This window comes from Melanerpes formicivorus, unplaced genomic scaffold, assembly GCF_026170545.1.
Source record: "Melanerpes formicivorus ecotype bairdi unplaced genomic scaffold, bMelFor1.0.p_v2 SCAF_24, whole genome shotgun sequence".
Lineage (NCBI taxonomy): Eukaryota > Metazoa > Chordata > Aves > Piciformes > Picidae > Melanerpes > Melanerpes formicivorus.
The window spans coordinates 4,485,024-4,512,910 of NW_027142376.1; the positions used below are offsets into that span (position 1 = coordinate 4,485,024).

At 42.8% G+C, this 27,887-nt stretch overlaps 1 protein-coding gene across 5 annotated transcripts; it reads right to left on the minus strand.

Moving 5' to 3' along the window:
- UBP1 (upstream binding protein 1) lies at positions 1-27,887 on the minus strand. Of its 5 annotated transcripts, none has more exons than XM_068152684.1 (16): positions 27,238-27,887; positions 18,373-18,524; positions 17,591-17,667; positions 16,943-17,048; positions 16,219-16,325; positions 14,364-14,516; positions 14,100-14,210; positions 13,443-13,550; positions 8,258-8,361; positions 7,673-7,727; positions 7,403-7,493; positions 5,909-5,999; positions 5,245-5,354; positions 3,771-3,913; positions 3,171-3,222; positions 1-1,881 (listed from the first exon to the last, which is right to left on the minus strand). In XM_068152684.1, exons 1-16 carry the CDS (start codon positions 27,348-27,350, stop codon positions 1,844-1,846), a joined length of 1,611 nt encoding a protein of 536 aa, XP_068008785.1. In that variant the 5' UTR covers positions 27,351-27,887; the 3' UTR covers positions 1-1,843. The 5 variants fall into 5 exon arrangements, with proteins under 5 accessions (XP_068008785.1, XP_068008783.1, XP_068008784.1 ...); XM_068152682.1 differs by having other exon boundaries at positions 7,403-7,511; XM_068152683.1 differs by having other exon boundaries at positions 7,403-7,496; positions 27,238-27,885.

The window sequence follows — 27,887 nt, forward strand, 5'->3', positions numbered from 1 at the left end:
TTTACAAAATTATTGAAAAACATTTATTATACTTAAATCAAAATGTGTACATCTTATTAAAAAACAAAAGCAATTTGCTGGTGCCATAATTTAATTCCAATTTCAAGTGAGCTGGACAAACTACTGTACAACTTTCGACAGTCTTCAAAATTAGCTATTTGGATACTTTCCAATCAAGGATTTTTCCACTTTTTTATAAAACATCTGGGTTTGAATATGGTGTGAGCTGAAAAGACACAGGGGTCCATTCAGGAAAATGCTAGGACCAAACAGTACCCAAAGAAAGACAAGCAACCTACAGGCAGAAATGTGTAAGTACAAAAGAATACTTTCAGTGCAGAGAACACCCAAAAAAACCCAAAAGAGAGCAATCCTCTAGCTTTGATGTCTTTAAATTTTCAAAATGCTACAGCTTTTAGAAGCTTTTCTGCTATGCACTCGAGCTGCTTACAGGAGAGGGAATAACAAAGCCAGGCTGCTTTTGTAGGCGCTGCTGGAGTCGCTGGCGTTGAATGCTGCAGCATTAAAAGCAAACGCTTCCCAAGCTTTTAAGCCAGAGATGAAGGGGCAAGCTTCTCCAAGGCACAAAATGACAGCTCTGAAACTGTCCCTTAATGCCTTTTGAAATGCCCTCCAAGTACCTCAGCATTGGAACTTAACATTAACATAGGCAATGCTGTGCTGTGTCTCTAGAAGGAAGGAAAGTGTGAGCCCTGGAGCAAGCAGCTGGTCATTGCCCAGGGCAGCGAGTGTCTGGTCCTGTGAGGAGGCACTGCAACAGCTGTACAGCCTGGGCTCAGGGAGGCTGAGAAGGGGCAGCAGGAAAGGTAGGAGACTCGTCCGTAACAGTGCCTGCAGCCAGGCCCTTACCTGCTGGGAAGGAGACGTAAATAGTGAACATTTAGTGTTACTTAAGCACTTTATTGGATGGTGCTGACAGCTACGGCAGCCCTCTGGTGCCAGGGGGTCATCTTCCCTCCTCAGCAGAATTCCACTAAGTCACAAACCCCATCTCTCACTGCTAGTATTTTTAAACCCACAATTTTACAAGCAAAGAGTTAAACTGCAGCAGTGCTCCGCAGAGAACCTAGGAAACTAAACATAAAGGATGCATAGGCAATTCTTTTCCATTAAATTCATTAAAGCAAAACACAATTACTAAGTACCCCATAGGACATTAATCCCTCCAATAAGGTACTATTGATAATGCAGTTTGCTGCATGCATATATTGCATCTGTCTGGGGCTTCTTCAAAGCCCTCTTCTGGCATTTACACTTCTTACATACACTCTTATACACAATTTACACAGGAAGCTGTTTAGACAGCCTTACTCTCCAAGACCCAACAATCTGATCACCATCAGCTTAACTACTCATCTCCACACAGATCAGTATGTGCTCTGCTAACATCAAAAATAAAACCAGCCTCGGGTACGAGCAAGTAATAGACAAACTGGCACAGAAAGGTAAATGCCCCCAAATAAGTTTACATTCATCTCCAACTGGACACAGATCATAGAACAGCAGCAGTGCTTTGCTTCTAGAAACTGCATCTACTGGCCATAATTTGCCTTATTTCAGGGAAGGGCAAGCACCTTTGCTCACATTGTCTTCCATGCCTGTACGTCAGCTGTCATGGCATTATACCTCTCATGAGGACACTTAGCTATGGCAGTGATAAGAAAGTTCACCTATTAAACAGCTCATTAGAAAGGTCATTTTGTGTTTTCAATATGAAACATCTTATACAGTGAAGTTAGATCCTAAGGTTGTGAATGATCTTCATAGTCTTTAGGCAGGACTTCATTCTGTGTTGGGGTATCAGTCTAGCAACTGTGTGACATCACTTTAGAATTATATGGAAGCCTTCACCATTTTCAGCTGAAAAAGAAAAAAAAAGCCAAGTCTGTTATAAACAGAACCATAACTAACCCAACCTATGGTCCTGGGTTTGGCTGTGCAGCAGTGGGAGAGAACTTGGAACATGACAAATCAGCAACTTGCTCCTCAGACAGAACTAACATTTTTCAGATCCCTCTGGTGTGCAGCTGGTTATTTCTGAATGCTTCCTACTGCCCATGAAAGCCCCTCGCTGAGAGTGACTCCTGATACTGTACAAACAAGCCAACTTCTGCGTGTGGTTTTCATCTTTTGTGAGACTGAGCTACAGAAAGCCCAATGGAAATGTTAAAGAACCCCAACCCCTGTGGACTTCATGCTTGGAAGCTCACAGTACCACCAAAAACCCAAAACCTCAACAGCCAAGACAAACAGGTCCCTGACAACCACAAACATGAGCAGATTTTACACCACACAGAACAACTTGTTTCATGTTAGCATGCTGACAAAGTGAAGCAGGCTTTAAAAACACAGCATTAAACCCCCCTGCTTGTGCCACAGAGCAGTGGTATGGTAACACCTTGCAAATGAATCCTCAACGTTAGGGCAGTTCACGTAGGGAACATTTGCAGTCAGCCTTGTCCACTGATTGCTAAAATTTCCTTGGCACTTTCTACCAGAAATGAACTGGGCTCATCTGAATTCCTCCAGAACACTGAGTGGTTAGCAGGGAGCCCCACAGCAATCCTTGTGTTTAACTGCAGGTACACAACTGAAATAATTCCCCACAGCTGGCAGCACAGGGCAGGGAGAAGTTTGTGCTGTGGCTGTTCCCTGTGCATCTACTAGTTGATGCTGAAGAGCAGCTTCAGCTCAGCAAGCCTCTGTGAAGCAGAGGAACTCTGCTGCAGCCTTCCCCTCCAGTGGCCACATCCTGTCTACAGCAAGCAGCTGCTGACCAGGACCACTTACAGCAATGACAGAGCAGAAGTGGCACTTGGTTCAGCAGTCACTACACAGCTACAACTGCCAGGATTGTTTTTTTCTCCACACTTACAAGCAGCAATCAGTGGTGGCTGACAGAACTTTAAATAGGTTTTGTTAGCAGTGAAAGCCTGGAGAAAAGACTGAGGTATGCCACAGAGGCCAAAAGGCCTGGCTCCCAGAGGAGGAGCCTGTGGCCAGTCCTGTCTGTGAGGAGAAGTCACCCTTCACTCGCTCTGCTGCTGCTCTTCACTTGGGGGATATTTATTGGAATGGTAAAGAAGTCTTCAAAGAATGCTCTGTGGTAGAACAGACGATGCTTTAGAGTGTCAGAAAAGAGATGGTACCTTTGATCGTAGTGAATAAGAAGCAACTCTCATCTTGAAAGTTTTGAACCATCTACAAGAAGAAGCAGTAGATTGAAACTCTCTTGAGTATGACTAATGCAAAACAACAGGTCAGACATTAAAGGCAAGCCACTGATAAGCAACTATGTATTTTCATGGCTTTGTTCAGCAAGCATTCCCCAAATTAAACTACAGTACTGTCAAAATACTGTGTCCTAATCACAGCGATTAATGGCCACTGGGAGCCCAGCACTGTTGGCTGTGTTTTTGAAACTCTAAATACATGTAGCAGATACTTGACCAAGTAGACTTCAGCAGCATTTAAATGCTGCCAGGCTTTGGGTGTGTTTGAAATAAAACCTGGCTGCTAAGCAATCACTGCAGCACCAGACCAAATGCCTTCCTCTTCTCAGAGCTTGTAAATGCCACTTCAAGGATCCTTCCGTGCATTTCAATGCAAAGGAAACAATACTCCTGTCAAAAGATACTTGGCTGCGTTCCCCAACAGAAGAGCCAGTGATAAAAGCAGCATGCATAAGAAAATCCCCCATTCTATCCAATCCCCATGCAGTATTTGTCAAGATAATACTATCTGCTTACCTGATCGCTAACAAGGATGTGGATCCCGGTGGGGCCCTGTCTGTAAACCTGGTTGATCTGGTGCAGAGGAATATTAAATGCCAAAGCAAGCTTGCGTGTGACTTCTGAGGCTGCCATTTCTTCTAAGTAGATTGCATGATAAACTACAAGGGAAAAAAGTATTTACATAAGCTTGGTGATTATTTACATAAGCTTAGATAACAAGTGATTAAAGAAAACAAAAGTGAGTTGTTTTTTTTGTATCCAGGCTTTTAAAAAAAGCTGTGCCCTTTCTCGCTAAGCAGCATGAACTACTATCAATTCTTTCAAGGGGGAGTCCTAACCACACCTCTCCAAGAGAGGCAGGCTTCTCGTGGCTCTGATACTGAAGGCAACATCCACATTTTTCCTATAGCCCTTCAGAGAAAGGCAGTCCTGTTAGACTGAAATGGATCTTTAGAGCCACCTGAGGATGAGTGTGAAAGTATTTGGGGACCATCTCAAAAGCAGCAGGTCATACATCAAAAGGGAAATTGCTGCTTTAAATAGGGACATAATGAGGGGTTGCTTTGTTTTCTCTTTTTGTGTTTCTTTTTCGCTAAAGGAAGCCTAGGTCAAGGAATTTCCTACAGCTATCTCAGAGAGATGGGCAGCAGGGGGAAAATACAACTGCACAGAGCTCTAAGAGCAAGTAGCTGTTCAGCCCAAAGCTGCCTTTACAGTTCTGTAGCTTACTGCAAGACGCCCTTGGCAGCTCAATGCTCGCATGTTTCTCTGTCCCCAACCAAAGACTGAAGATATCAGAGGGAAAATACCTACTTGACAAAGACTAAACAGAAACAGTATCCTATTTACAGTTCCTCCTCCAGCTCAGTTCTGGCAGGGAACATACTATTCTATCAGCGACCACCTCTACAGCTTTCAGTTAGCTAGGGCACTTCACTTAGCAAGAACAGGATTTCCAAATAGCTCCATTCTCTTGTCAGATACATTAGAAGTTGCCATCTGTGCTGACACAGCAGCTACCAGGAGAGCCAACCATACTAACGCCGTGAGCCCATGCACCACTTGGCTGTTTTCCTTGTCCCGGCCCCACCAGTTTCAATTGAGTTGCACAGATAATGACAGGAAACCCTAACAGAAAATGGGGGCGACAACATTCTGCTTGCATGTAGCTTTCACATGCACCTACACTGGCCTGCTCATTACCCTGTCTGGAAGAACACAGCAAAGGTAATGTGAGAGCTTCTTAATTAATTAACATGTAACAGAAGTTTTATCAATGGATAAGGAAAAAAAAAATCAATTATTTAACCTTGAGCTGTTTTAAGATTCCACTGCTGGTGTGCAGCTGAAACAGCAGCCTTGTTCTGAGAACAAATGCCTGCCCTGTTTGTAGAGCAGCAAAGCAGCCTTTCCCCAGCTCTGTTTTCATTTCCCTTGGTTTAGACTTGCCGAGACTCAGCAGCAGTGCTGAGAGCCCCCCGATCCCTACCGTATATTGCACCGTTGCTGCTGTCGCTGCTGCCTGCGTCTTGTCTTTCCAGTTCTATGCTCCTCAGCGGCTCCTGGCAGACGTAGATTGTTAACCGGGGCCTAACAGACCTGCAAGGCAGGGAGATCAGTGTCACAGAAAAGGTCTCTTGCTCTGGAAATACAGAAACTGACAGGCCACTGATTTGCTATGCTGATGGTGCAGCACTTGAAATGTTCTCTTTTGCTGACCAACAGAAATCAAAATACCAACAGTGCTCAGAGGTCTCTGGGGTGCTACTGTGGTCAGGCTGAGTGTCAGTGTGTTCACCAGGGTGCTGCTTGTGGGGAATCCTGGAACATAACTACTGAGTAACAGTGACAATTGCTGGAAGCCAACGACCATGAACACCCTTTCAGTCAGATGCTGTCTGGTGGCACTCAGCACCTGTGACCTCAAACCCTCCAGCTGCTGTTATTAGCTCCCCTAAATAAGCTTTATCTTGGCAACAAATCCATCTGTTGCCAAGAGGTTAGCAGTGCCCAACTGCACTGGTACCAGTGTTGCAGCCTCCCTTTGAGCTCACCAGTGCCCTCATCTCTGGGGCCCTGAAGGCACAGAGGAGAGGCAGCCAGTTCTGGGCAGAGCAAAGCCCCACCAGCGGCAAAGGTACCATGGAGGTTACCTGGATTTCAGTGCATTATAGAGCCGAATGCCATCGGCAGGACCACAGATTTGTACCAGATCTTCTCTTGTCAGCTTTAATAAATCAGCACCTGGACAAACACAGGAGGGTTTTGGTGAGGATCATTTCAGAACATCTGTACTTGTAACACTAAATGGTATGTTCATTTTGACTAAAAATAACAAACTCCGCCATTCTAAAAATGGCCTCCTGCAAACAGGAGCAAGCAAGCCGCATTCAGAACCAGAAATCGACCTCCTCCAGGGGTGGTCACTGTCACTTGATGATGCTCACAGCTCTGAAAAAGTACCAAGTCTGCCAGGCACGCAGTGTTTCTGTATATACATAGGACTCTTCCATATCCAGACAATGGCTTAAATGACTCTAAGTGTTAACTGACTCCCAAGGTCAGTGTATATTAAATAGAGCAAAGATTTCTCTGTATGATGATCTCTCACTTGATGAATTGTCCCAGGTAGTCAACAATGCCTCACATTCTCTATGCCCTTCAGTTATTACAGTGCCCTCATTTATAGAGGATACTGCTACAGATTGGCATAGCTACAGCAGTGGAGTCAAAGGAGTCCATCAGCAGCCTCTGAGGTGAATCCAGACTGTGGAATACTTCCATCCAAAAGCAACTGGGTGGTTGCTGGGCATAAGTGGTCTGTTAAAACAACCCTTTCCAGTGAAAGATACTGAGCAAATCTAAACTCAAAATGGAAGGAAGGACCCTTCCTAGAAGCAGCATGGGTGTCAACAAAGGAACCAGTTTGACAAATCAGTCACTGTAAGAAGAGCAGGAGGACAGGAAATTAAAATAATTGGAAAAAAGAAGTCTATTTGTAAAAGTACTCCACAGATGATCTAGGAATGCACAGGGGAAAGCCAGTAAAAATGAGGGGTCATCATGGCCCTTAAATACTGTAACAAAACCCCCACACCTGAAGAAGTGTAATAAAACACACAAACACCACACCTGCTGCTTCAATGAACATCTATCAGCCAGCTGCTGTTTGACTTCCATAAAGAAAATAGTGAAAAGAACTCCTCCTCTCCAAGTTCTCCCAGGGTCCCTGTCAGGAATTTGGCACTAGAGTTTACTGGGACAGCATAGCAATCAGCATGCGAGCAGCAGAGCTCAAACCCAAGGTAGCAGCAGAGGAATGCCCAGCCTCCTGCAGCTGGCTGGCTGCCACTGGGGAAGGGCCCAGCAGAGCAGCCAGCCTGCTCACCTGGCTCCCCACAGCTGCTCCTTAATCTCCAAGGAGCAATCACAGTTAGAATGATTTTGTGAACCTGGCTTCACTTTTGGGTGTACAAAACAAACTAGGAAACAAATGCCTTCCAACGCACACAGACCATTTCATAAGCAAGTGGCTAAGTTACTAGAAACACTGGTGCTGTGTTGTGTTCAGAGAATTATTCACACACACAAACCTTGCTCTCTTAACATGAAGAAAGACTTTACATAAAGAAGTAAACTATAGATACCTGAGAAATTTGAAAAAAGCCTTGTATAGGTGGAGAACCTATTCTTGAGCAACCATTGCTGAGTCTCCTGGATTGTGGCTGAAGGATGAAGCTGCTGTAACAAAGAAGACTGGACATAATTGGGATTTGGAAAAAAACATTGAACCATTGAAAAATACCCTTCAGCAAAACACTTCTCAGTATCTATTAATGCCAAGGTACACACAAGCAAGTGTTCTGACACAAGCTTACAAATACAGCCATGATCAGCACCAGAAAGCAAATACTCACATCTCCAGACCCTTGAGAGGTTCCATCTCCTTGGTGATTTGGGGAGGAAGAATTGCTACAGGTGTGAAAAAATAAGAAGTATTACCAGAATTTAATTAAGCAAAATACTTAAGCATTGCTGAAAGACAACCTGAAATCCCCCCTCAACAGGTATGGCTGTAAAGAGCGCCTCAGTACAACCTGTTCTAACCAACAGAACCCCTGTTGAGCAGCCGTAAAAACAGTTGTGGAGGCTGTTCTCTTGCAAATTGTATTAACTGTTTCTGAGGGGAACTGAGACTGTTCTTACTGTAAAAAGCTGAACAGCTGCTATAGACAAGGACTAAGCCAGAACAGTCAAAAGGTAAAGAGTTTGCTGTAGGACAACAGACAGGAAGAAAAGTTTTCAAGAGTGTGTAGTGAGAAAGGAAACCATCAAAGCAAATGTAATGACACAAATGGAATGCAAGGGTCAAACTCTCAAATACATACATAGGCCAAAGCAATATCCCATCCCCAGGTGAACCAGAAAGCAGTTGCATCTACTCAGAAAACGCTGCTGAATAAGCTTGGTGTTAAGAAGGTTACCTCAGTAAAGAAACCTACCTGTCTGGGACACTGTAGGTATTGTGTTGAGCAGAGGTAAAAGTTGGAGCAGGAGTAGGACTGTTGTTTACAAATGTTGTGGGAGTATCTGGCCATGGTGAACACTGAAGGTAAAGAATTAAAGCTTAAGTTTCTCTGGACAATACATTTTCATTCTGATGCACTCTTGTTTCACCTCAAACCAGGCTTTCATCCACAGAGAATTCCGATTTGTAATTTGAAATAAAAGATTCCCTCCATCCCACATACTACATGCAGAGACTTCAGGTGAAGATCAGTTTGATCTTTTCTTTCATGAAGTCTCCCATTTATACTGTCTGCTGTTAACAAAATGCAGGTCTCTAGATACCCTCACAAAAAATACCTCTGCAGCCTTCCTGTAGGATCCTTTTCAGGCACTGGAAGGCAGCTCTAAGGTCCCCCCGGAGTCTTGTCTTCTCCAGGCTGAACACCCCCAGCTCCCTCAGCCTATCCTCATAGCAGAGGTGCTCCAGCCCTTGGATCATTTTTGTGGCCTCCTCTGGACTCTTCAACAGCTCTGTATCCTTCTCATGCTAGGGACAGCAGAGCTGGAGGCAGGGTCTCACAAGAGCGGAGTCAAGGGGCAGAATCCTCTCTCTTGACCTGCTGGCCACACTCCTTGTCCAAAACTCAGTTAACCCAAAGGCATTCAGCAAGGGCGTGATACCAATACAGAAGTCCCTGGCCACTGGGTGTAAACTCAAAAGAAAAAACCCACTGTATCACAAGGAAGCATTCAACTTCATGAAAAAGCCGTCACAGAGCAGAGAAGAGACTGACAGTGTGTCTTTACCTGTAATGAGCAATGAATATATGCTGCTGAATGTTCACAGAAGTTGGTTTTGAGGTCTCAGGGCTAACTGTCCTCTGTTACTAGGTACACTAGTACCTAGTACACACCAGCATACACAAGTGTGCTCTGGAAATAATGCCTTAATTTCCAAACACTGATTAACTTATGAAAAGCAGACTATCTTGGCTCCATCTCTAGCATTCTTCTGTACAGAACATGAATGAAGTTATGAAGTGCTGAACAATGGTTTTACTGAATTAGACAGAAAGACAGGAAAACTTTCCAAGCCTGACTTTTCAGACTCAGGGTAAGTGCAAAAAACCCAAGGTCTCCCAAGCCATTCTTTGGTGTCATTTCCCTTCCTACTTCCAATCTACCTGAATCTGCCCAAATGCATGCTTCACAGAAGAGCTTCTAGTAAGTCCATGCTATACTCAAATACCAAATCAACATGCAGGCAAAAATTGTATATATTTGGGCACACAGCATCACCTTTTAGAGATCAGGACAGCACTTCTATCACACAGGGGGACAGAGCTTTTTCAAGGAACCTACAAAACAGAGGTTCTTGCCCCAGACACCTGCCCTTAAGTGCCAGCAAAAGCAAAACTCCTGCTCATATTACCCCGATTATTCTAAATGCAGGAGAAGTTACTCTCAAAGTGTGAAGTCACCCACAATTAATATCCTGTGTGCTGGTACTGCTATATGAAGTAAAGAGATGTAAAATGAAACGAAGGAATACTGTGTGCTTATGTTAGTAAAGTAGTTTTCTTCCAGCTCCACTTTCTGACTCTTACAGCCTCTAAAAGGTTTTATATTCAAAATTAAAGTTACACTGCTGCCCCAACCTTTTAATGTTCCCATTTTAGTGTCTATACCTGCCCTGCCATCAGCTGTCTCTGCAAAACATGACCATTTCACCAAGTTCAATGACAGTGCAGCTTCAGGTAGTCTAGTTTGTGACATATTCTATACGCTAACATCAAACTCAATCAACACACTGCAGACCAAAGAACATGCAAAGACCCCAACTATCACAGTACGAATCTGCCTTTTTCACATTAAAAGCAGTTGAAATAATCTGCTGTGGTTTTATTCTCTTCCTCCTTAGATAACTTCTAGCTTCTATATATCACAGAACTGTCAGGGCTGGAAGGGACCTCAAGATCAGCCAGTTCCAACCCCCCTGCCATGGGCAGGGACACCTCACATTACCACAGGTTGCTCAAAGCCACATCCAGCCTGGCTGCAAAAACCTCCAGGGATGAGGCTTCCACCACCTCCCTGGGCAACCAGTGCCAGGCTCTCACCACCCTCATGGGGAAGAACTTCTTCCTGATGTCTACATGTAAATCTCCCCTGCTCTAGCTCAAATCTATTTCCCCTAGTCTTATCACTACCCAACATCCCGAGATATTTGGAAGAGAGAGGAAAAAAATGAGTCTCAACACACTGTTAACTGCATGTGGCTGGCTAGCAAGCACCGAGACAAAGGCTGCAGAAACTGCAGTGAATGCACTGAATTTTGGAACATCAGATGAATGGAAAGGACTAATGGCAAAGTGTTATCCAGATGGCATTCTAAGGAAAAGGAATGAAAAGGAAAAGATGGGTGAGGGCAATGAGCACTGGAGATTCTTTCTAAGGAAAGGATAGAAGAGTAGAGCAGAAAGATCAAACTCCTAGAATCCCATATGAACTGAACTGAAAAGACATTAGATTCAATGTTTCCTGAAGGAAATGCAGGAAGAAACCAATCTGTTCAAATCAGACTGTGGCTGAGCTAGAAAAAATCATATGGAAAAAACCCAACCAAACCCAAACTCCAAACCACCCAAAAGAAATGCAATTAGAAATATCCAGTAAATAAAACGGCAAATTAAAAATAGCCAGCATCCAAAATGAGATGCAAAAGGCAAGGAGCAAAACAACTGTATGTGATGTGTAGCAGGAAGGTAACCATACCCAGCTTAAAAAAGAACTGTACCCTGGATCAAACTAAATTTCTGTAATTCAGGAAAAGATTAAAAAAGATGATTCTGGACATCTGAGAAGCAGCACTGGGTAAGAAACAGCCAACACACTCAACTTGGTCACAACAAACACACTCTGAACAATCCCGTTTTCCTCTTGTGATGAAGCTACAGTTCCCAGGACACTTAAGTACAAGGTCAATCATAAATGAACACACAATGAGTAAAAACGGTCAGTTCTCTTACTTAGAAGTAGATCTTTAGTGTGTGTGTCTACATCCCTCAGTGACAGCTGATAAGAAAATGACTCATGAGTTGGCCTCCAGGCTACAGATCAGACATCCCTTTTTGAGGTCAAACAAACAAGTTACACTAAATTTATGTAGTTAAGCCCAACACTTACAGAGTGCACAGTGACTACCATGGTTTCACTACGAATCCAGCAAAAATAGCATTTCATGGTATTCTTAATGGGCCTGGTGATTTCAAATGATATAAATAATTGTCATGATGGAACAGGTTGTGTTGAAGCAGCAGATCATACCAGGTTACAAGGCTGAAAGCATTTCGCCCTGCATGAGTAAAACTCTACATGGTCTCAACTGACCAAATGATCCAAAGGCAGCTTTTATTAAGGGGAAATCCAAACCAGAAACAGCTGCAGGAAGGAGAGAGCTGGAAGGCTGTACATAGCTGTTATGAGAAAAGGTTGGTGGGTCAGAAAATCACAACGGTTGGAAAAGACCCCCAAAACCGTCAGTCCCACACCACCATGCCCGCTAAACTAGGGCCCAAAGTACCATGGCTTCACGTTTTTGAACACCTCTACCATTTCCCTGGCTAGCCTGTTACAATGATTGACCACTCTTTCAGTGAAGAATTTGTTCCTAAAACCCAATCTAAATCTCTCCTGGTGCCACCTGAAGCCATTTCCTCTCCTTCTATCACTTGGTAACTGAACTGAACCCCATCTCACTACAACCTCCTTTCAGGCAGTCATAGAGAGTGAGGTGTCCCCTCAGACTCCTCCAGACAAAACAATCCCAGTTCCCTGAGTTATGAGTTCCCTCATAAGACTTGTTCTCTAGACCCTTCATCAGCTTCACTGTCCCTTGTCACCCCCATCCAAAGCAAGAAGTGAAGGGATGGATAAACACAGTCTCCACAGTGTGCTTTGGGAAAGCCATTAGTCCAGTACTACCTGTTCTATCTCCATTTTTCTTTGCTCCAATTATGGTGTAAGAACAGGTTAGACAGCTTTCAGATGTTTTTAGGCTATAGTTTGTCCTATTATGGACAGGGCATTTGTCATGTCTTCTAAAAAAATCCTCCTTTAAGTCTTCCTATAAGCAACCATTCAATGAACTATTATTAACAACAGAAAAAAGAGAGCACATTTGGGGGGGGAAGTAGAAATCCCTCCAAGAACCACCTTCAGAAGCTGCCTCAGATATGCTTTATAAGTGATAAAATGCTGTTTTTCTCCTGTCTGTACCTCCCCAACTCAGGGCCATCTGGAACAAGTGAAAAAGAATGTTTGCATTGCCAAAGAATCAGAAAGGTTACATCTTAAAATAAAATACACATGCCTTTTCACAGACCATACTACAAACTAAATCACGCCCGAGAGACAAGAGTCAGACAGTTGCTGCCTGACTGCTGCTGCGAAAGAGCTGCCAGCACAATATGCCCCTTCACAGAACACTCTCATAATGGTCTTCTGAACAATTGGCATTTAAACTTGGCAAATGGAAGGTGCAAGATTGTTTCTCATCTATAAAAACCTTAAGGTGAGTGGCACTGAAACCTTACAAAACAGCACTGAAGACATCTGAAATAGTAAACCTTGCCAGAAAGGGTGTGTAGGATGAAGGTCAGATTCATTCTGGGGGCACTCAGAGGGTCAGCCTACAGGCACCATGAGGAAGTGCTGACTCTCCTGAGCTGCATTAACCTGCCTACAGCACAGTATGTACATGGCTGAAGGAAAAGTCAGTAAAAATCAACACTAAATGGTGTTTTAAAAACACTGAGATACACAGAAACTTATAGTGAATGTGAGTACAAATACAGGAAACAACACTAAATGTCACTCTTCTTACTTCCACTAATTACACACAAGTAAGAAAGCAAGAGGCTGTTTCAGTTAAAATCATGTAAAAGGAAAGCTCTTGGCTTTTGAAAGTTACACAGTCCCTCTGCAACAGTTCAAGTGTTAGATTTAGGAAGGATTCCTTTGCTGAAAGCAAACATGGAGCAATTGGTGTACATAAAGGTGAATAGAATTAAGGCACAGCAATCAAAGTACTTTTACTTTATAGAACGGAAGTTTCTCCTATATCTAACACTGCACAAGGTATCTTGCACAATGAAAAGGTAAGCAGAAGTCCCTTACACTGCCTCGCTTTGCCAGAGAATCACCGTAGTCTGCTGGCAAAGTCCGCTTGCTGGACTTTTTCTGCTCATGTTCAACTGCATCTTCAATTATAGGCTCAAGCCTCATCTGGACAAACACCAAAGATTGGGATCAATTTCTTTTCATTACACAGTGAGGAAAGATCTATAAGCCTTTTAAAAACTTGTGAAATCTTCATAAAACTGCATAGAGCTCACTGATACTCCAATAGAAAGAAAATGCAAACACCTGCTGAGGCTCTGGCCTTAAACTCCATCATCTCCAAACCAAACTTTGAAGCTCAAAATTTGGCAGATTAGTTCAACTCTAGATTCCCCCCTCTCTTTTTTTGGTTTTTCAGTTGCAAGATTTTTAGATCTGTACCAAAAGATTTGCTCTCAGGTTCAGCCCAGTCAGTCAAATGCTGCTCAGTCTTGGTGTGTTTCAATACAAGCACCTATCAAGTATGTAAATAAGAGCTTACTAAACAAAATGTCAACACTTAATGTTGCTGTTCACTGGACAAGTTTGTCAAACAGAAAAGTTTATCTCTGTGTAGTACCAATTCTTCCCCAGCCCTTCCAATACTGCAGCTAGGTGATATGCTGTATCTATATATTTTATCCTCAGTCAGCAGAGAAAATGCTGGTTTGTTACCTCTGTAAGAACTGTGGTGTCATACGAAGGCTGATACTTTTCTTTCTCATGTGCGGTTCGCTTTTCCATCTTTTCTCTGTCTGTTTTCTGCTTCCTGTCTGCTCCTTTTGGCTAAAAATGAACAGTTACATGAACAAAAATGTATATGGAAAATGGGTTTTATAACTGAATCTGATATCAGGAATCAAGCAGTAATATAAAGATGTCTCTCATCTTTAATGGAGCTTCTGAGACACTTATTAAAGATCTGTTTTCTACTGTTACCTTAAAAACTTTGATTTGACAACTGGCTGAATGCAGATGATCTGTATATTCTCCATTTTCAGTCTGCTTAAAAGTGTCAACCTGAATCCTAAAAGGAACTCCTTTCTCTCCTCCATGTTTACGAGGGGTAAATTCAGTGCTGATACAATGTACCTGGAAAAAAAAACAACCACCAAACAAAAAGAACTCTCAGAAGCACTCTAGACATGAATTTTACCACCTTCTACCAATACCATGTACATTTTCTATGGACAAGTAACAAAATACCCAGCCTATCCCAGGGTCAAGTTGCAGAACTAAAGCTTTGTTCCTTTTCATGCCCACATGCAAATGAGCCAAAATTACCATGCTCGAGCTGACAGGGAAGAGGGGAAAACAAGTGTACCACCAAAACCTCTGCTAAAAGCAGAAGTCTTCATAGATTTTTACTAAATGGGAACTTGTTGAATCTTAAGAAAATTTTAGGTGGGTGACAAAAATATCATCAAAGGCTTTTCCAAGGCACTACTGTCCAATGCACAGTAGCTAGAAAAAAACCCCTTCACTTACTAGTAATGAATATTAATTACCAAAGCTATAGAAAGCCACTGACTGGAAGAGTTTTCATTTCCCATGGAATTACAGTATTTTCAAACATCCCAAATTTCCCAAAGCAAACTTTTTATGTTGTGTTTGGTTTGTTTTTATGTAGTGGCTGCATCAGACTAGATTTATAAGGTAGAACTATCTCAAAGGTAGCTATATAAGGTAGAAATATCTCAAAGGTATCTAAGGAGAAAAGCAGTGTAACCGAAAGTTACAGTGAACCTCACTGAACATTGCTTCCAATTATTTTTTTGCTTCCTTTTGGAATTTTTAGTGAGCCAAGCACCATGGACACCCTGCACTCTCACAAGACTGCAGTACCATGTATTTTCTATGGCCATCAGCCACAGATTGGAAACTGAAGCCTGAAGTGTACAATCGGTGCTGCTACGCTGTACTCTCTAGCCTTTAGAAGAAGTGAACTATACTTGCATAGTAAGAATAGGTTTCATTTGCAGTCAGTCTCTAATCACTTCTTCTAAGGAAGTGCATAAACAATATTCACAATTCTGCAAGTAGATTACATGGTGGTAATCATGTAATTCTTGCTGGGCAAAAGCCTTTGGTTGTACCAGATGACAGTTAATTTACTGACAGTATGGAACTCCACATCATAAGCAGCCTCAGTGAGAGATGCTGCTACATCAAACTTTATACTGTACCTTCTTGTTTTTAATAAAAAGGATCTGAGACAAGAGCTAGAAGTTCCACTGTAAAACTCAACATTCTATCTAGATCATTTCCAAAGGACATGCTCAATAGCCCTGAATACAGAATACATTAATAGTAAAACTCCTACTACGAGGAAGTCTGCGGACACAGTAAGAAACACCTCTGAATGTCTTGATTCAAAACCCTTTTGACAGCACATTGTTTTTCATATTCTGTCCTCAAGCCAATGCTTTGCTGAAGCTCACCACTAGGAGAGTGGGCCTCTCAGCTGAAAAGAGAACCACATCTAGGAGCAACACTATTTGAAGGAATAGAAATAAATTCTGTAACTAAATATTTTAACCATGCCAGTTTTCTTCAAAGAGCTTTCTGAAAGCCTTTTAATTAAATCAGATTCAAAAGGCACTTTCATAAACCCAAATCAAGTTGAAAACTCTCACTAGGGACACATAGAGAACTATGAACTTGTGTTTTTCACAGATCTGGTATTTAATGGCTCTCCCACAAATCAGAAACAGAGAAGCTTCATAGTACAAATATACTATTTGTGACCTGAAAGGCACCAAATACAGACGTCCAGTCAAGTAAAGTTTCAAACCTGAATAAAAGCAGATGTACATTTTGTTGGATCCCACAAAAATTCAACTGCATTGAGCTGGCTTGGATTTGTCTTGATATCAATGACTCCAACAGACATTGGAATATCTATTAAAACAAGCAGTATACATTTCCATATAATCATATTCCAAGAAAAGACTACAAGTAAATAGTAAGGTAAGGTTAATGTCAGCAAACACAGGTAGGGTGGAAAAATGTAGGGTTTGGGGGCTTGACCATAATCCCATAAACCATTTCTTAGGACTGATCTAAAGAATCTCAGTAGATTCAACAAACTAAGTCCTAAGGGTTTGGGAGTGTTTTTTGATCCCCCTCCCCAATTCCCTCTCCCCAAACACAGCTTATCTACCTAAAATAAAGTTATGCAAAATAGAGAGAAACCATATTTGTGCCATTTCTACCATCTACTACAGGCAGTGACTTTTGTCTGTGTTCTCCTCATTACTGCAACATACAGTAAGCAAAACAAAGATTACTAAATGTTTAAGATTGCAGAGCTGCTATTTTACCTCTGCAGCAGTTACAGGTTCTAAAGGAACATGAAAGTGTTAAAAACATTTATATTCAAAAACACACACTATGAGAAAGCAGCACACAGAAAAGGGCTCTGTGTTTTCTGAACAGCCCTAGCATAGGTGTGTGCATGACCAGTTTACATCTGGAAACTGAATCCCATACAGAGGCAACAGATTGTACAATTGTACCTAAGTCCAGAAGTCTGTCCCCGGGGCGGTTCCACTTCCAACCTTCTAGCTGCTGATGCTCTGTATACTGCAACCTTCTGTCATGGAACACAACTCTTATGATACTCTAACAAAAAAGAAAACAAATCAATGCATTGGGAATTCAAATTCTTTATAGTCTGTCTTTTAAAAATAACAGTGGTCCACACTCATTCTGAACATACATCTAACGACAGAGAAAACAATCCATGAACTGTACAGTCTTTAGACTGGATTCCTCTCACCTAACTTCAGATACCTCATTTGGAGATTGCTTTTTATTGAGGAGGAAAGACATGGGCACCTTTTGTGGAGATTTATCTCAACTTAGGTGAGACTCAAAGGGTACATCAAGTGATTAGCTTGAGTTTAGCTACCTAAAATGAGATTAAATTGACCTGTTGAGAAATGGGGAAACGCATACTTGTGTACTTATAATCCATAGTAAACCTGAAATAAATCAAAACTAGGCATAAGGCTCCATTGTGTCCATTTTCTTTATTGGTCAGATCAGCTGGTCTACCTTCCTCCACGAATCAAGAGTCCAATAAAAGGTTAAAACCTACTCTTTTTGTATGCAAGTGGCAGCAAAGACTTTTCAGTAACACTATGCAGAGAACTTCAGCTCACCTTTACCAGTTTTCCATTGATCTCTGGTATGTCTCCAGCCTTCCGATTATCTAGCATCCTTATTTCATAGGACTGACCTTTTAGAGAGAAGAAAGGTTGTATCAGCAGAAAAGTTGGAGCTCAAAGTTATTTTGTGTTTAATGCACCTCATGAGCTTTTAGTTCACCTTACATCAGGTTGCTCGGATTGAGCGTAAACAGGAGCACAAAACTAGTCCTGTATTTTAGGCTATTACTACCTGAAGTTTGCCTCCTAAAATCCCCTTCAGCCTGATTTTAATCAGGAAGGTGGGGAATGGAGAGGGGTAAAACACAGAGTAAGAAAAAAAACCCAAACGACAAACCAACCATGCAGTAGAAAGAAAAAAACCAGACTCTAATGTGGAAATAACAACAGACTATACCTGTGGGTTTGAGAGTTGGACAAGAGTACTAGAGTAAGAAATCCAATCTCATGTTTGATGTGCATTTATTTTGCATGTACCTACATGCATCAGAGAATCATAGTGTCATTTTGGCTGGAGAAGACCTTTAAGACAACAACCAACCATTGTCTAACTCTATAAAGTCTGGTGCTAAACCACATCCTCAGCACCATATCTCTCTGCCTTTTAAACACCTCAAATGATGGGAACTCAACCACCTCCCTGGGGAGCCTATGCCAGTGCTTGAGAACCCTTTCAGGGAAGAACTCAAAACATGAAATACAGTTTCAGTTTTACACTTGCTCCAGAAACTGCATTCATCTATAGTTATGTCTGCAACATCTATGTATAGACCAACCTTGATTCAAGTAGGTAAGAGTTTCATCGTACAGTTTTACTGCTGGAGATGTGGCAGCACACATAACATACTGGAAAGGTGGATGTTTGGTCTCATTTTCTTGTGGAAGGCTGGAATCTTCCTGTTTGAAAATAGGCAGCGCCAAAACATCGCTGAAAAGAACAAACAAATAACTCTGTAAAGTCTCACCTTAACTGAAGTTCAAGGGGGAAAAGGTTAGCTGTTACTTAAAAAAACACAGTGGAATACATAAATTGTATCACTGAGTTTATTGGTGAAACCACCGTGAGCAGTATCCAAAACATCAGACATCCAAATTTTAGGCTAGGATACATAACAATGACACTCTGCAACACAAGCAGACAAGAAAGCAGACACCACTTTGTGCTGACCCTCTGAAAATGTAAACTTCAGTTCTTGTCTTCAGTGTAAAATAAATCAATCAATCAGTTTATCCTTAACTATTCACCTGTCAAAACAGGTAAGCCTGCCCACTACACACACAGCTGGGAGCCACGCATTGCCTTTCTTCTTCAAAATCATATATTCCCCGAAGTAAGTTCCACTGTGAAAATCTTTTTCTTTGGCATAATTATAGCTAACCTATTAATTCTGCCGACAGTAAAGACTTAATCTACATTCCTTTACCAGTCACAAAGGAAAACAAGGTGAAATACCCACTTAAGAGAAGCAGAGCTCCTCTTCAAGCAGCTTCTGATCTAGGCAAAAGCGGCAGAGTAGCCAGAGGCATGACAGAAAATTTCCTAGATGGGTGGGCTGTTACTGGAGGATCACCTTAGAAAGACAACTTAGTGCCTTGATGTCAGCCCAACAAGAGAGGGAGCACTGCAGCAAGCAGAGAGAAGCAGGGTCCCAAGAAGGCCTCCCACGCCAGGAACCCAGGCCCCGGGCCCAACACCCTTTGGCACACAAAACATCAATTCGTGTTTTCGCGACGAGGGACTTCAAAATGTAAAGAACGCAGCAGCAGGACTGATGTTTAAAATACACACATGGGAGACAAAGTGCAACAAGGGAGGCACGCAAAGTACCTCACCAAAGAGCCTGTAATTCCTGACTAACGTCTGCAGCACTTGCTTTCACACAAGATTAAAAAGACTGCCTTGCAAACCTCCATTTTTCACTCATCATCTAAAAATAAATATCTGTCTGGTCTGGCTTAATTTGTGCCACGATTTATGAACTAAATTAACAGATACAACACTGGAACCCAACAAACAAAAACGGAAGACAAACTGAGCCACTTTTAAACCTGCTTTTGCTAAAACTTACCAGGTGGCAATGAGTACCTACCACTGGGGGGGAAGTGACATCCAACTCTTCAACCCTACAATTTGGTTGTAAAGAGAGTACAATAGAGCACAATGCAGTCTTAAACACCAGCATTTGGGGGATAAAAAAGCCACACACAAACCAAAACAGCTCCAGCAAACAGCATAAGGCAAACCTAAGAATCTCCATTTATTTTCCTGGGTACAAACATATATTTTCCTTAGTAAAGGGTCTGCTTGCTACCAGTACACTCCAAAGGAAGAGAGAAGCCATTTCAGCTTGAAACTCCTTACTAGATCATCTTTAAACAACTAGCATTTGGAGAACATTTTGATTCATTCACTCCAAGAATGAAATACCCATGCTTTCATAACATTCACTTGTGCCCATCTAAAAACAAATGAAAGCTTCAGGAACTTAAAAAGTAAGTAGGGTATGAATAACATTTCAAATTCAGATCTTAAAAAGTGTCAGTGATAATGAAACATTAACTGATCTAAACTATTAATTCCTCATAAAAGAGTGTTCTGTCTCTACTGACTTACAACAAGGAAGTTGCTACAAAGCCACTGGTCTGCCTTTCAGTCACTGCTGTACAGGAACAGAGGATGACCAGTTTTATTCAATACCCCTGAGCCTATGGTTCACTAATGCAAAAGGTCTTCCAGGCAGCAGTGGCACAAAGAATTTCTGCCATGTCAGCTGCTCCCTCCCTCCCCTTCCCCTCCACAAAACATTTTTCTGGGATAGGTCGGGATCCCTGTCAGTTGACAGCACAGCCCAACACAGCTACACTAACTGAGGGTGGTAAAAAACAGGTGGTAACAGACTCACTGGAGAGAACACCCCCTCCTCCCAAACATAACTGGAGGGCAGCCTATTTCCCTCCTCTGGAGCATCAGTAACAGGGATACAGGAATCAGAAAAAATTGTTAACATCTGTATTTACCCATGAAATCATTAGGAGCACGCAGCTTTGACAAACACAAGAACACAAAGAGCATTCCTCCCAGTTCTTGCAGGCCAAAATCCCCTGCTGTTTATGCTGGCATTACTGCAAATGGGGACCACCTAAACATCAGACAAGCATTTTCTATGAAGTAAAATCCATTGCTCACACGGCATAGCTGCAGGAGTGTTGCAAGACGTATTCACAATTCAGAGATGGAAACCAATGGCAAACAAACTTAATATTCATAATAGTCCTCTTTAGTTAGACTGAAGAAACATGTCATGATAAAGTGCAGATAAATTACGCCATTATGTAGCTCACATTCCTAAAAACTAGAGATCCCCTGAGTGACAACTCTTTTTATCACCGCTAATTTAATACTGAGTCTATTACAAGACCAAACAACTCCACCCCTCCTCTCCCCCCCCCCACCCCTAAGGTCAGCCCTCTCAGTTCCAGCTTTTTTCCCTCAGATCCAATACAAATTCTACAGTTATAAAAAACCAATGGCCTGGAAATGAAAATTATCTCTCCCTCAGTAAACCACTGGCAGCCTCCATGTTCAAGTGCACTTTAGCACCCTTCAGTCACTGTCCTCCTTGACTGGTGAAATCTGATTTGTGCCAGCCCGACGCAGATGAGCGATGAACACTTTTGTTGCCACCTTTGCTGAGGTTATTTAACATGGCAAAGAACCTCCTACACGAACTGCAGCAGTCACTGGCAGTTGCCCAGATGGATGTAAAGTAATAGCTACTGTTAAAATTATTTCAGGCTACAGGAGAAAGAGCTTTAAGGGACTGATGCATTTCTTGTTCTAATGCTGATAACCTTTGATCTTGGGCACTAGGTTATTGTCTCGCCAAAGTGAACTTTGGACTATTACAAGCGGCCGAGCTCTAAATGAATAGTGAGGTTTTGAAGCAGCAGCAACATATTTTGATAGACTTCTTACTATCATTTGAAAAGCAGATCCATCAGGGTTTACTTTCCTGATGGAAAGAACTCTGGGATCAAGTTTTTGAGGTTGTTAGTGTCAGTAAGAGAAGTCTTATCTTGGTCCCACACAATTTGTCATCTCAAGCATTCAACTGATATTCTCTTTCTTCCTCAAGTGAGCAGAAAATCTTCCCAGAAAATCAAACAGAAAAAGTCTTCATTACACAGCAACAGAAGTGCATATGTGAAACTTCACCATGTAGAAACAGGAAGGCTTAGAAAAGGAAGCAAAGAATCCAGCTGGACTGATCATATGTGATTAGTTATCCTGGTCTAGATGAGCATAGTACAAACAGACCAAGAAAAAAAATTATCCTTCTGTCATGTGTTTATCAGCCACAAAAATCACCTTCCTTCCACATGTAAACCCCTCTTCCCTTTTTCTTAAGTATTAAAAACAAACACACACCCACAAACCCCAAGCTGACTTGGCTAGCAATAACAGGGTCATGAAACAGCCTCCTGTCCTTCCGACAATGTCATAAAAAATTCAGAGTGCTGTTCCATCAATCATCTGCCTTATCTGTCCTCTGGATTGTATACTTTTGGGTGTGAGTACTAAAACATCCCAGAACATGTGGGTCTGTTGAAACTTTAAAGCATGGTTTACAAGGACAAATACCTTAAGAAAAAAAGTTTCTCAAGTGGTATTTGAATTAAGTGTTATGATCTCAAAGCCAAGCTCTGCATTATTAAGAGGTCTGAACAAATTATAGTAAGACAACAGGAGAACTGATACTTCCCAACACTTTCCCTGTGTCCACAAAACCAAGTTTGATGTAAGATGAGACCCCTGGAAGTGGTTGCTGGAAAACAACTCTCTGTGAAGCAGTTGTTAAAACAGGTGCAAATGTAATGCTGCTCCTGGGAATCCTACAACCCATCCAACAGAACCTCAGCTGGTTAAAGAAAGGCCTCCAAATATGTGGAGTCTGGTACAAACTCTAAAAAACAACCAAAGCAAGTACAAAAAGCCCACCACCAAAACCTGTGTATTCCCAAGCTCTTGAAGTTACCAAGGAAAAGCTGTAATAGCATTTGCTCACAACTGCAATCCTGTGGCTCTCCAACACAGGGACGTCAGCCGCTGCTATAGCTTGCAGCAGCTGCAGTACCGATTGCTCCTAAGCAAGAGTAACACACAAAGCATGAACAAGGGTAAGCTTGCTGCCCTGCTCTCAATCTCACACATCCATCCACCCTGAGAGCTGACAAAAATAATTATGCAACGTGAAGTCTTTCCCTTAACAATTTCACTGGCCTCAACTTTTTCACGTGCATTCACATGTTCAGCTAGGAAGAAGAAAAAAGCCCAACAAACCCACATGTAATGTTAGCGATCCAAAACATAAGGTTTGCCTTTCGATGTTTTAGCTGTGGTAACAAAGGGAGGAGGTTTAGGTTTGTGGATTTTCTTTTTCTTCAAATGCCTGTTTCCTGACAAGTGTTCACATATTTCTGTGCCTGCACAAAAAAATAGTACACAAACAAGCTCCATTGCTGATCAGTACATAAAAATTTATTTTACAGAGTCTATATGTCATGAAAATTATTTTTGCTACAGTACAATACATAAAAATAGAACAAACATTCTGCAGAAAATAGTGTGTACACATTCAATAAACACACATCTCCTCTGAAAAAAAACAAGTCACAATCTCTGAAGAGTGGGAGGCATGAGGAGAACCATAAACAGTCCTTTTAGTTGAATAGAATAGAATAGACCAGACCAGCTCAGCTTGGAAGAGACCTTTGAGATCACCGAGTCCAACCTATCACCCAACAGCATCTAATCAACTAAACCATTGCACCAAGCACCCCATATCCAGTCTCTTCCTAAATACCTCCAGTGATGGTGACTCCACCACCTCCCTGGGCAGCACATTCCAATGTCCAATAACCCTTTCTATGAAGAATTTCTTCCTAACATCCAGCCTAAACCTCCCCTGGCACAGCTTGAGACGGTGTAACAGCAGCCAGAATGAAAACAGGGCCTGAATGAGCTAACTCCATTCTTGTCTTTCTGCACAGCAACTAACAAGTTAAGACAGTAACTACCATGACCCAACCATGTTCATCAGAAACTCTAAAACCACATCAGTGCACAAAAGCTGTTAGAAGAAATCACCCTCCCTCTCATCAACTGCAAACAAAGCTGTAAGTTGTCAGAGGTGGTCCTCCAAACATGAGACACCACCTTAGGAGTTAGTTTAGCCTAAAGCCTTGGAGAAGCGTTGATCACAAGGTTCCCTCACCATCCCTCTCCACAGCACCCTAAGGAAACAAGATGGACTGCAGTAGGTTTCTCTCTCCTCAACCAAGGCAAGAGCCAGCCCATCTCCAAAGACACACCAAGTGTTTGGGAGATGAAGCAGAGTCAAACTGACTTGATTCTCCCTAAACAGAGGATTATCTGGGTTTGATTTTGTATAGGCTTTCCCATTTCAGAAACAAGAGCCACCTTTTTCAATTTCGTTTAATGAACTTCAGGTTCCAAGTCAAAATTACACCAAAATAGCTACTCCCGAAATAATCGTCAAGTTCCCCAACAGCAGCCTCAATTTTAGCACTACAAATACCATTGGAATTGTAAGCATTTAAATAAACCCATACACTAAGCTTCCTAATTACACATCAGCTCTAAGTCATTCAGGTGCTTGTCCTTCTGTTGAGGTCCATGAATTTGATGAAATTCATTAATCAAATATTTAACTCAAAACACAAAAAGCTGAATTCTGTTACACGTTTCCTAAAACATATCTTTTAAATCAAACATCTTTAAGAGTTCATAGCAATGGTAGGTGGCTCCCAAAACTGCACATTTGTTGCTGTGTTACAGTGGACATCGTGACGATTTGCAAGAAAACACCAGGAGTCTTAAGTCTAGGCAATGGTCTCTTTACCAACTGAACAGCAAGAGTCAGATCTCACTGTCACTAAAGGTACTATGTTTTGATACAGGTTTCCAAAGTGGGGCAGCTACTTAATGCATCAATAATTATCATCAATTGAACTGACTTTTATGTGTACAGGCAGTTTCTTATTGCATAAGAAGACACTGGAACAGCAATCAGAAAAACTGACTTTCAAGATTTAAATATTCTTTTTAAACCACTGACCTGCAGAGACATTTTGTCCAGGGAGTTTCCTTTTAAAAACCACTCTAGTTACAGGGCAATGGGCATGAGCAATTCTCTTCACGAGAATAAAAAGAGGAGTAACACTTCTACTTCAGGGCACCAACTGATCATTAGCTCAAGGAAGCATCAGCTACACTACACACAAGCCTAAGAGGTGAAAGGATTACCTGCAGGCCTTCCTAACAACACACAGCGGCACGTAGCTTGGGGAGCTCTCCCATCGTGGTTCTCTGGGCAGTACTTATTTTTCTTCTATCATTTCTTTGAAAGGAGTGACAAATAATTAGCCTTTAATGGCACAGAGGAGAGCGACAGGGTGGTATCTTCACTCCTCAGGCTATACCATTTCTCGTATTTTTCCCTTCTCACATCACTTATCAGGCAATGATTTCTCTACAGTAGAATCCCAAGCAATACATGTAGTTACTTGCTGAAATTACTCTGACACCACCCAAGACCAATCGCCATTAGGTGATCTCTGTAACTACGTGATCAAAGTTATAACGTTAATGTGCTCCCAAAGCATCTGTATCCCATCACAGTCTGTAACAGAACATAAGACTATTGTATAGCTATGCCTTTTAACTGCTATAACTCTTGCTGTGGCAATTCAAAATCTCCTAATAGAGAGCTATGTAGACCATAGAATGGTTTGGGTTGGAAGGAACCTTCAAAGGTCTAACTACCATAACTGAGGAAACACTTCGGATTGCTGCCTGCCATGAAAAGACGTTAGGAGCAGAGGACAGAATCTTTTGTATAGATTGCATCAGGAAAAGTTAGAATTCTTGAAGCTTTAACAAACCAGACAGTGTGCATTACTAGGAGAAGAAATGAAGTCCACAAAAAGAAGGGAAATCTTTAAAAAGCCATCCCAGTCAACGACTTACTATAAAGTCCTAGCTAGAGCTGGATCATCACAGAGAAGGAAGAACAGTTCCTGAACACACGTCATCCATTGGTGTTCAAACGATAACCAGAAACTGAGTGATGAGAAGTCATCCAGGCAGCTGCGGCACAGCTGCCCACAGCTGGCACACCACTTCCTGGGATGAACGCTTTCCTGACAGAGACATCGACAAGGCAGAACTGGAGTAAGATCCAGACAAACTGAACACAAACCCGGGAGTATTCTCATGGAGAGACGTGAACTGCCCTGTTCTCAAGGTTATTTTTATTTAAAAGAAAAAAAATTAATCCCTGTCGCCTCCCCCCCCGCAAGCTGAAACATCCTGCCATAACCCTGCTGGGCTCACAAGCCCAAATACTAGCAAAAGAGCCCTCGCTTCTGTTCTGCAGAGTACCTGATTTATAACCTCAGAGACACTGCAGTTCCAACACTTCACCTCTAAGTTCTGCCTTAAAATATATAACGTATCAGCTAAAACTTGTGATGCCCTCCAAATTCCAGGTAGCCCTGACAGTGAGTGCATTTGCCTGCCAGGCTAGGCCATCAAAAGTATCAAAACGCAGGGTTTCACTGGTCCAGATTCTCAAAATACTAATCCTGTTAACAACTGCCTCACAGTGGCTCCAAAGAAGCTTCTCTTTCTCATGCTAAGAAATCACTCAGGAATCCACAACCGAAATAAAATGTACTTACTTCAAACAAATACAGTTTTATCTTAGCTTTCCAAAAAACACACCCGAACACTACTTTCACAACAAAATCTGGAGGATAATCAAGAGGCAAGGAAGCTGCCAAGCTGATTAAGAACCGGAGCTACACGGCAAGAAAAGGAAAAGCAAACAAAACCAAATCAAACAACAACAAAACCAACCCCACCCCCCCAAAAAAAAGGAAAAGGAAAAAAAAGTCACTAAATGCTACGCAGAAATATGAAAAAATAAGTAGACCGAATAAAGTACAACCATACAACTATCCTATTAAACACCACAAATAGTTCACTTGACCCAGAAATAATGTATTTTACATGTTGAAGCGAACAGCCCCCGTATTTTATGAACCAGAATTATATTCGCCAAACTGAGAATGACCACCTTCTTGAGACGTGTTACTGGCTACACAAGTAAGAACCAGAACAGTATGATTTTTCGGGTAGATGATATGTGTAGGCTGAAGGCACCCCAGCCCAAGGCGCAGCACTCCCTTTCAGGAGGCTATCTGCCAGCAGCAGGAGAGGGCAGGGCGGAGGACCCGCGGGAGCAGCCCTTTCAAACCATGTGGAACCGCACTAGGCAAGACCGACACTCAGGAGACAGCGGGGCGGCCTCCGCCACACGCTCGTTTCTCAGGAAAAGCCTTAGGAAACGGGGGAAGATTAAAATTAAAAAAAAAAAAAAAAAAAAAAAAAAAAAAAAAAAAAAAAGAGAGAGAAAAAAAAAAAAAAAAGGAGAGCGAGAAAGAAAAAGAAGGAGGGAATTAGCGGGGAAAGCCCCAGTTCCTTCCCGCCCAGCTGCAGGGCGCGGCGGCCCCAGGCCGGTCGGACGCGACACCACCCACCTCCGGCCATGAGTTACCTCATGCTGTAGGCACCGGCTCCCAGCTCCTGCCCGATGCCGGAGAGGCTGGCGTCGAAGTCGTGCACCAGTCCAGACTCGATCACTTCATCCATCTTCAGCACCCACGCCATATTCCACCGCCCCGCGCGCTCCCGCACCGCCGCGGGAGGAGCCGGACAGGGAGGAGCTGCTCGGTCCCGGAGCCGCCGCTGCCTCCGCGGGCGGCGCCGGGGTAGAGTGAAAGGCAGAAGAGAGAAGGGAAAATGCGTATAGGATATGGGAAAGGGAGAGTCCACGTTCAGCCCTAGGGAGGCCCTTTCCCCACGGCGTGACTATGGCGCGGGGTCCCTCTCAGCATCCTGCGCTCGCCCGACAGCTGTGGGGGGCTGGGGACCGGGCGGCCGCTTCCTCCTCCTTCTCTTCTGCTGCGCCCTTTCCCGCCGCCACCGACTGGACGCGACCCAGGGCCGCCGCTGCTTCTGCAACCGCCCGAGCTCCGACCCAACCCAGCGGCGCCTCCGGCCGCATCATTCACAGGGCGGGGGAGGCTGCGGCGGCAGCAGCAGCAGCGCGGGCACCCGCGAGGAGCCGCCGCTCACCTCGCGGGGCTATAACGCTGCTCACGCCAACATGGCGACTACTTCCACCCCCGAGCGGCTGCCGGGGCA

Bases quoted from the DNA above. Each gene is read 5' to 3' on its own strand.
- UBP1 (XM_068152682.1), bottom strand. From the start codon at position 27,350: ATGGCGTGGGTGCTGAAGATGGATGAAGTGATCGAGTCTGGACTGGTG. The intron at 14,211-14,363 runs GTAACAGTAGAA...GTTCATTTTTAG, and splicing joins GTCAAATCAAAGTTTTTAAG to CCAAAAGGAGCAGACAGGAA. The intron at 13,551-14,099 runs GTAACAAACCAG...GTGTTTGTCCAG, and splicing joins ACACCACAGTTCTTACAGAG to ATGAGGCTTGAGCCTATAAT.